At 41.9% G+C, this 10,408-nt stretch overlaps 1 protein-coding gene across 1 annotated transcript in view; it reads left to right on the forward strand.

Moving 5' to 3' along the window:
- FAM124B (family with sequence similarity 124 member B) overlaps positions 1-9,515 on the forward strand; it is a 17,202-nt gene extending 7,687 nt beyond the window's left edge. Inside the window, exon 2 of the mRNA XM_007955945.1 lies at positions 8,862-9,515. Within this exon, the coding sequence (XP_007954136.1) occupies positions 8,862-9,515 (654 nt within the window). The remainder of the gene's footprint in view (positions 1-8,861) is intronic.
- The last annotated feature ends 893 nt before the right edge of the window (positions 9,516-10,408 follow it).

A 10,408-nucleotide genomic window follows, 5' to 3' on the forward strand; every position in this document is an offset into this window, starting at 1 on the left:
TGCGCAGATGCTCTGATCTCCCATGGTTGATTGTTCTAAGGAGTGCACGGCTTGATGCAAGTGGTCAGCTCGTAGACCTGCCTATTGTTTGGCTGAGAGTTAAGCCATGGGAGTGAGATCAATTCTAGGCATGAGGGTGACTCAAGGCCATAGTCTCAGAGGTTTTGACTAGTCTATATCAGACCAGTAAGCCTGGCCTTCTTTATGATTTTGAGTTTCATTCCACATTCTTCTCCCACTCTACTTATTTAGGATCTCCAATTTTGATCTCTTTCGGAGTGATTGGCATTGGTAGCCAGGCACTATTTAGTTCTACTCTCTGGGTTGTATGTGGTGAGGCTCTCAAGGTCCATTAGTTCTTTGGACTGTTTTCATGTATCTTTGATTTTCTTCATTCTTCTTTGCTGTGGATGAGGAGAGACCAATAGTTGCCACTTAGATGGCTGTTCACAAGCTTTTAAGACCCCAGTTACTACTCATTGAAGTATGATGTAGAACAATATTTTTGTTTACCATGTTGTGCCAATTGAGTTTGACGTCCCCTGTGACCATGGTCCCCAGCCTGCAGGCCCAGTGACCTACTCCCTTAAGATGCTTATTTGTGGCTAAGAAGTTATCGTCTGCCTCCTGTTATGTTTAAACTGCATGTGGTCATTTTTAAGGCACATATAAATACATATGTAGGAATATTTCCTTCCAAAATCATATCTAGGTATATTCCCTTTTACTTAGATATACCTGATCATTTAGCCTGTCTACCTATGTATCTACCTATAGATTAATGTTTGTCATTACCAATAATGCAGCATTATTTATGTAAAAATGTTAAGTAGGTTCTATTTTATCCTTAGTGTAATGAGTGATGCTCAATTGAGCCTAGGAGTGGTAGTGACATGAATGAGTTGTGTTCTGAGGAACACATGAGAGAACATACATGGAGGTGCTTTGCAAAGGAGAAACTGGAGGAGACCATGCAAAAGCAACACAATTACTCTCTGTGCGTGTAGTTGTTTTGCCGAATGCATGTGGTGAACAGTTCTCCTTCCACGTGCCTTCTTGTCATTGCAGACTATCTGACGTCTCTCAGGGTCTAGAAGTTGTGTTTTGATGAAAGTACTATCAAGGTAAGTGTAGATGCTGAGCAAGTGAGTGAATGTATGAACAAATGAGAAAGTCTGTCAATGTTCATTAATTTCTAAAATATTTTTTGAGGGCCTATCATGGGTCAGACCTTTTTCTAGGCCCTCTTGGCAATTTTAATCTTGCTGTCTTAATTCATAATGGAAGGGAAAATGTAGCAGATTTATCCTGTCCTGTCCCCATTTAGTTGTTGTTGTTGTTAGATGCTGGTGTGTTGGCTCTGACTTACAGCAACCCCATGTACCACAAAACAAAATACTACCTGGTTCTGCACCATCCCTGCAATCGGTGACAGATTGGACACTGTGATCCACAGGGTTCTCACTGGCTGACTTTCAGAAGCAGATTGCCAGGTCACTCTTCCTAGTCCATCTTAGTCAAGAAGTTCTCCTGAAACCTTTTGAACATCACAGCCATACACAAGCCTCCACTGACAGATGGGTGGTGGCCGTGCGTGAGGTGCAGGGACCCGGAATTGAACCAAGGTCCCCACACAGAAAGTGAGAATTCTATCATTGACTCACCAGTGTCTCCTCATCCCCACTTTTGTTGTTGTTGTTGTTATGTGCCGTCGAGTCGGCCCCGACTCATAGCGACCCCTCCTTGGGTTTCCGAGACAGTATTACTACGGAAGTAGGATTGCCCAACCTTCCTTCCGAGGAGTGGCTGGTGGGTTTGAACCGCCAGCCTTCTGGTTAGCAGTCAAGTGCTTTAGCCACTATACTACCAGAGCTCCTCATCCCCACTTTAGGGATCCCTTTTCTTTCTCCCTGTGTTTTTGCCACTACTGGTGATAGTGAAGTTGGTAGTGTCTGCTCAGGAAAAGTAGGATAGGCAATGGCAATCATCTCTTTCTAAAAACTCCTGCAATATAAATCATGCCCTCAATCAAATTACCTTTTTTTTTTCCTATCCAAACCTGTTGACCTATGTACCTGCCAGTGGATTAGTGTTTGCTGTTACTGGTAATACAGTATTGTGTATGCTATCATATTTGCCTTCATTGTCTGCACCTCTTGTGCCCTTCACCATGTCTTCCTTTTCCTTAGTGATATTACCTATTTTGTCAAATCAACCACATGCAGAATCTCTCATAACCTACCGCTGGTCTCAGCTTTCCACAGTTTGTTCACATTGTTCAATATTGCATTCCTTGTACTTTTTTATAGGTTTTTTCCCCCCAATTAACAGCACTTATGGTCCCTCTTCCTTGCTTTACCTGCTGTCATCCATCTTTTGGTCACTTCTGACTTGGGCAATTCAAGTGTTGAATCCATGACTTTGGTGTTGGGGCTTTGTGAGACTCTAGACTCCAGGTCTTTGAATTAGAATAGTATTGAATATACCAAGGACTGTTAGAAGGACAAACAAAACAGTCTTAGAGGAAATACAACCAGAATGTTCCTTACAAGTGAGGAGGGCAAGACTTCAGCCTCTTACTTTGGGCACATCATCCGGAAAGAGGAATTACTCTTGTTTGGTAGAGGGTCAATGAAAATGAGGGAAAGCCTCAATGAGACAGGCTGACACAACAGTGCAATGACGCCCTCAGCCATACCAATGGTTATGAGGATGGCATAGAACTGTGCAGTATTCCGTTCTGTTACATAGAACGTCTCTACGAGTCGGAGCCAGCTCAACAGCAACTAAAAACAATGACTAAAAACAACAAAGACTTAGAATTGGTGATTGCTAAAGGGGCAGGAAGGTAGCATCTTTTAATCTCTCATAACCATACAACAGGAAGACAGAATCACCATTAGCAGGCCAAGGCCTGTTCCTATGAGACCAGACATGCTGCCACCCTAAACACCTAGATATAACTCAATACCTAAATCTATTCACAATCCTCTTACCAACCTTGACACCAACCATCCCTACAATGGCACCCAACACATCAGTGCTGGGTTTGATAATTCACTGCAGGGACCGCACAGAACTCATGGATTATGGGGTTTATTAGGGAAGCAACAGGCTACAATTCAAATTCAGGAATGCACTCAGGATACAGTTCTTCAGTCAGGACAGTCTCCCTTCTGTTGTGCCCTTAGACATTTCCCAGAAGATTATTTCATGCTGCTCCAACAGAAATAACCCAGTGGATGACTTTAACAATCAGGAGTTTAAATAGCAGAGTCCCACCCAGTAATCTGATGGGAGTTACAAAGACTATGGCTAGAAAACCCATACCACGTAATTTACTACATCAAGGTGATCCATTTAGTTTGAGGTTTAGTTGGGACACTTTATAAATTGAGAAGATAAACTGTCTCTGAAAGCTACTTGAAATGCTCCAGTAAAGTCCATATTCCACAACCGTGTGGAGATAATACAGCTATTCCTTAGTTAAACTTTGATTATGTGTTTGGTGCTGATATCATCTTGTATTACAGTCTAATGAGGAACTGATGCCCCCATAAGTCTGCAATGCCAGAAGGCTGTGATAGACACTGAAGCAGAGTAAGAACCACACAAATTGAGTGTAGGGAAGGGAAAGATCAATTTGAATGAGGAAATCTTGGAAAGTTGTGCAGAAGGCCCATGACATGGAGGATCTAAAAGACCACAGGGTGGGAGAGTTCACTTGAGTCTAGGAGAACAGTGTTGGGTCCACTGAGAATGGATGCAGGAGGATATAAAATGAGATTTAAAGACAGTCATTTATTAAGGATTTTAGAGGCAGGACATGTCAAGATCATACCTAAATATATAATTTAGGATAATAGCCCTTGTATTTTTAAATAGGATAGCTTGAAAGGGAACTAAACCCAAAACCAATCTCACTGCCATCGAGTTGATTCCAACTCATAGCAGCCCTCTTTGGGCTTCTGAGGCAGTAAATCTTTATGGAAGTAGATTGCCCAGTCTTCCTTCCATGGAGTGGCTAGTGGGTTTGTACCACCAGCTTTCTGGTTAGCAGTCGAGTGCCTTTGGCACTACGCTACATTGTTGTTGTTGTTAACGCTACTTCATAGACATACCTAAATCCATTCATTTAGATAAATGCTAACATCCACATAGCCAATGTGGCATAACTAAAATATCCTGGATTTAGCAATCTGAGAACACACACACACACACACACACAAATCACAATTCAGATAAATATTCAAAGTAAGGTGATTCTAGCCCACCATGGTGATTGAGAAAAAGCAGCCCTCTTGCTCAGTTGTCTCTTAGAAATCAAAACCATCCCATAGCTTTTAGAGAAGGGCTATGCCTTTGTCCTTAAGCTGTAGATTCTTAAGTCTGCTAGAATGTCCTTCGGTTCTCCTGGCCACACTGGTCACTGGTGGTGTTGCCATTGCCCCTGGAGAGACTGTCATCTGTTGCAGGGCCCAGCTGACTGGTAACTGCTAGCACCACCACCCTGAGTTTACGGGACTGTTCGTTCCAAAGTTGCCACAGAACACCTGGAACCAAGGAGATCAAAAGGAGAAACAACAAAGAATTCTGTACAAGAAGAGTACCTTACAAGTTCCACTAGATGTTGCTATTCTCAGCACTCATGACAAGACAAGACCTTGAGGTCCCTGAGTGGGCAGGGGATGTGTTCAAGGACTGTCTCAGTTGTACACACTCACACTCCATTCCTTCCTATTCCTTCCTCTTCTCATTCCTTTCCCATTCACTCCCTCTGCCTCCAATATACCCTACACAGCCAGACACATATATCCATTCCTACACTCTCACTCAATATTTTGGTTTATACTGAACTTAAGAGGACTTCTAGGCATTGTTTAAAGAGGTTATTGCTCTATAGGACAGTAGGTTGACATCAGCAGTTTTGGTAAAAAATTCAAATAAGTACCTTTGAAAATATCAAGTTAATTGGAAAAGGCTGGTTTCAACTCTTATGTAAGGCAGTGTGGTACTGCTTTTGGGTCTCTCATTACCTACATAATTTATGTTCATGCATTTTTGTTGTTGTTGTTGTTATTGTTCAGTGCAGAAAAAAAAAATCTTGTTTTTCTATCTTCCTGGAATCACTTTTAGTAAAAAAAACAGTATTATTTTCCCTTCATGTTATCAGTCTGTTCCTTAGCCATTTAATCATTTTTCAATGACTTATTTTCTCTGTTTTCAAGTGCTTAGGGTCAAAAATGAGTGACAAATGAACTTCCTGTTAATCAAGATAGTTACTAATGCTTTCTGAACTTGAAAGATACTAGCTGCCAATTTGTAACGTTTTACAAATATTCTTAGAAACATGATCTCTAAGTAATCTTAATTCCTAGAAATGCATTTCAATTTATTACTATTATTATTATTTGACAAGAGGAGCTTTAGTCTTCCTCAAAGGATTCATCTCAAACACTCAGCATTGTTTCTCCTTGAAATTTTTCATTCTAACCTTACCCAGCTGCCTTTTTGTGTTAACAATGTTCCACTTACTTTTGCCATCTGGTCTAAGGATCTTAGACTTGTCTTTTTAAAAAGTCAACATTCACTTCTCTTAAAAAGATTATAGAATTTCCTGAAATTAATGATAAAGGTCACTTTGGATTTTCTTGATAAGACTTTATGAAGAATTTACATCCCCTTAATATAAATGATCAGGGACCTGATATATAGATGGAGCCGCTGGGTAATGCAGATGGCTTAGTTCTTGGCTGCCTACTGGAAGGTTGGACGTTGAAGTCTACCCAGAGGCACCTCAGAATAAAAGCTTTGAAAAAACCAGTCATTGATAACTCTATGGAGCACACTTCTACTCAGACGCACATGGGGTCTCTAGGAGTTGAAGTCAGTTAAATGACAACCGGTACCGGTAATAGAGATGCTTTATCTTCATACACTTCTATGTACAAACGTTTATTATTATTTTTTATAGATGTTGAGCTTTATTTATTTATTCAGGAGACATTTGACTAATGACTAATATTTACCATATGCCAGACACTGTGCTAGGTACTGAATGTACAATGATGGAGAAGACATGCAATTCCCACTCTTCCAGGGGAAGAAACACAGAAGTAAAGAGGCAAGTGCAATAAAATGTAGTAAGCACCATGATATGGGGAGTACAGGCTGCTATAAGAAATGGTAATTAAATTAATAATGATAATAATAATCAACCCATATATAGCACTTACTCTATCCAAGATAGGAGCTCTGGTATCATTGTGCCTAAGGCACTTGACTGCTAACCAGAAGGCTGGCAGTTCAAACCCACCAGCCACTCCTCAGAAGGAAGGTTGGGCAATCTACTTCCATAGTGATAATGCCTCGGAAATCCAAGGAGGGGTCGCTATGAGTTGGGTCTGACTCGATGGCACATAACAACAACAACATATCTAAGATATTGTTGTCATTTAATCCTCACATCAATCTTATGAGGTTGGCACTTATTATTATGTTCTTTCATGGGTAAAGAAAGTAAGGCATAGAAAGGTTAAGTCATTTGCTTAAAGTCCCCCAACTAATTAGTGGCAGAATCAATATTTAGGTGGTGCAAATGGTTAATGCAGTTGGTTGCTAAATGGAAGCTTGGAGGTTCATGTCAACCCAGAGGCATCTCGAGAGAACAGTCTGGTGAGCCAGTGCTGAAGAAAGCAGCCACTGAAAAGTCTGTGGAGCAGAGTTCTGCTCTGACACACATGAGGTCACCATGGGTTAGAATTGATTCCATGGCAACTGGTTTGAAACTCAGAACTAATGATACTGGGAAAGATTTCAAGAGGAAGTGATGACAGGCGAGGAGGAGTTTTTAGTACAAAGAATTAGAGAAAATATATCCCAGACAGGAAATAATATATATAAGTACTGGCAATAAGAGAGCAAAACACAGTTAAGAATAGAAAGAAGTTCGATTTTGGCATTTGATGGTTGAAAGGGAGAAAGCAGTGACTTGTCAGGCTGGAGTAAGAAGGAGCAGACCATGGAGAGTGTGGTAAAAAAAATTGCTGTTGAGTGGATTCCAAGTCATGATGACCTCATATGTGGTAGGTTATGTTAAAGAGTAGGGAGCCATTGAAGTAAGAGGGTGATATGATCAATTCTGTGTTTTCCAAGTTCCTTATGGCAGTAGAGTGAAGAATAGATTAAAGGGAGTTAAAAATGTCCATGGGGAGTCCTATTAGAAGTCCAGTTATCCTGGTAGGTGCTGAACCCAGCACACCAAGCTGGGTTAGTGCTTCTCCAGGGAACACAAGGCAGTCGGCTTTTTCCCCATAGGTTGGTTGTGTTCCCTTATGACCGAGATGTCATGGGATGAGGTGATGATGGCCTGCCCTAGGATTAATGGCAGTGGGAATGGGGAACAGGAAGATCTGAGAGGCCTCTAGAAGACAGAGTCCATAGGAATGGGTGATATATGGGGCATGGAGAAGGGTAGATGATGTTCCCTTGGACAACTTGATGGTTAATGATGCCATCTTTTAAGATAGGAGAAAGAGCGATCAGAACTATTTGGTGTGAGGCTAGAGATGACTTTAATTCTGGACATTATGACTTTGAGGGACCTGTGAGACTTCTAAATGCTTATGCCTGGAAGATAGTTGGTAGATAGGAATGTAGCTCAAGAGACAGATTTGAGCTATGGTTATTCTTTTGGGAACCCTTCAACATTTAGCTGATAATTGAAGGCATGAATATAGATAAATTGGCCTGGGAAAGTGGTTAAGTTGCTCTGGATGCTGAAGGAAAGAATACTTTGAGAGTAAAGGAATAAGAATGTTCTTATAAAATTCTACTAAGAGCTCGAGTAAAATTAATAACAAAGAAGTTGGTTGTAGATGATCTTTGGCTATAATCATATGTTTTGATGGTGGTGGTAGTTAAGTTTGTGTGTCAATTTGGCTAGCCTTGGTTGAGTGGCTGGGCAGCTGGATGTAGTATTCCCCATGATGAGACTGGTAATCAACTCCATGGTGGAATCTGTAAGCAGCTGAGTATCTGCCCTAGTGATGTGGTCTGCTTCCCGTATATAAGGAGAAGCCGTGGGGAATGGTCTCTAGCTTATGGCATGCTTGGACCCTGCATGTAGCCATGTCATTGTTCAGCAGCCTGCCATGCTCTGCCAACCTTGGAACTTACAATGGACTTGAATTAATGGCCTGCCATGTGGTTTGGTAACATTAGGACTGTGCCATTTTATTTGTCAACCTTGGGCTTGTTAGCCTCAGCAGCCAGTACTGCCTGAGTGAAGAGACGCCTCTAACTTCAGTGGGTCCCGAGCAGAAGGCAGAGCTGAAGCCCAAGGTTGAGGGGCTTTCACACAGCCCTTAGAGCCTGGCACTTTGAACTTCTAGCCTCCTGAACTGTAAGAGAACAAACTCCTGTTTGTTAAGGCCATCCCATTTGTGGTATATTCCTGTCAGAGTGCCAGTAGGTAACCAGAACAGTGGTTTTCTAGTTTTCTATGGTTGGTAACCCATCATTTAAAATCCTGGAGTGAGGCTAACCACCTGTGAATATCTTTCTGATTTTTATCTGAACAATTTGATCTACCAGAATTGTGTTGTTGTCAACACAGTTGATTCCACATGACTTGCCCTTGTCAAAAATCAATTTAGGAATTCCAAGTCAGAGATGTTTGGACTGATGCTGATTACACACCCTATGATCAGAATGTATGGATCACTTCCATTTAATTCAACTTTTTTGAAAGTCTGTTTTTGGTATGGCGTGGTAGAGGGTGAAGAAGATATGGCTTGTCCTTGGTGCTTAGTCAATAGAAAACATCTGTTTCATTTGTTCCTACTTTCCTTGGTCCATAGGTCCAAATGAGTCCAGGACTTGGTGTTGGGAACTGCGAGCTTTCCTCTCTGAATGACACCTCAGGGACTGACATGCTTCTCCAGGGCTCCAGGCTGGCCTCTGTCTCCACAAAGAGGACCCTAGAACCAAGAAGCCGGAGGACCCGAGTCAGGAGCTCCAGGGTGGGCTCTCTAGAGCTTCCAGAGCCCAATGGGAGCCTCACATCAGACAGCTCCAGCGGCACTACATGGAAAAGCCCTAGCTGGTCATCCCTGGCTGGAAACACAGCTATGGGCACCCAACTGCCTCTGCCTTCTCCCCACTTGGAATCTGGGGTCAAAATGGAGGTCCTCAGCCAGAGAAATTGCTTTCAGAAGCTTGAGGCAGAAACGAATGTTGACACAGGGTTCACTGTGGTCAATTCTGAACCCAGGCAATCTCCCTTGAACCAGTTTCCAAGGGATTTGCAGACCAGCCAGCCTCCATCCTACTTGCCAGCCACTTCCTTAGTGGCAGCTGGCTCCAAACACAACACAGTGTTTGAGAAAAGGGCCCTTCCTTCGTTACTTGCTGGCCAGAGGGACCTCAGTGCAAGGAAGATAATCTCAAAAGGTCCCTGTCATCGGCCAGTCCATTCAGAAGAGAAAGAAGGAGAAGAAGAATTCTTTATATAGCATAAAGGAAATGTGATTTTGCAAGATATGAGACCAGATACAATTTTCTAGAATGGAGTACTGATCCAGAATCTGCCTGTTTCTTGATTACAAGGGTGAGGGGCCTGACTCCTACCCATGCACAGATCTGTGTTGCTTTATTTCAAAGATTAAAAGTCTAAAAGTGCTGTGAGTGGTTGTTTATTTGGCCTCTCGGTCATAAGGGAACACAACCAACGTATAGGGAAATAGCCTATCGCCTTGTGTTCCCTGGAGAAGCACTAACCCAGCTTGGAGTGCTGAGTTCAGCACCTACCAGGATAATTGCATGTATGCAAATGAGTCAGATAAGTTATGCAACTCTCATTAGTGCGTGCAATTTGGCTTTAATTTTTACTTTGGCTGTATATAGCTCATCCCTCTGGACAACATGGTATATTTATTCTTTAGTGCTTTTTAATTTTTATGTGGCCTCTTTTGGTAACTAGGCCCTGTTCACTACATACCTCTTGTGATTTTGCCTTTCAAGTTGTTTACTTCTGGAACCAGTTAAAACGCAAAGTGTTTTGAAAATTATTAACATTTTTTTTTTTCTCTCTCTGTTAATGAGCACAAACACTAGAAGCCAAAAAAATAAACCAGGTTGAAAATGAAAGCTGGACTCAAGGGTTTTCTTCCTCCTTGGTTGCTCAGCTGTTTCTACATGACTCCAGAGAAGCTGATGGTTTGAGATCTCCCCTGAGGAAAACAGGGCTGGATTAGGTAGGACACTGGATCAGGACTTGTGGTCCCTCTGGCTATATTTGATTCCCCAAATTTCTTTGTAATATTCATTCATTATTCATTCAAATGAGCACAGATGTTTGAATTGGTGAATTGAGTGTTGGTGGTTCAGTGGTAGAATTCTCACCTTC

Source organism: Orycteropus afer, unplaced genomic scaffold (assembly GCF_000298275.1).
Source record: "Orycteropus afer afer isolate SDZICR_OR568_19922 unplaced genomic scaffold, OryAfe1.0 scaffold00002, whole genome shotgun sequence".
In the NCBI taxonomy this organism is placed as follows: Eukaryota; Metazoa; Chordata; class Mammalia; order Tubulidentata; family Orycteropodidae; genus Orycteropus; species Orycteropus afer.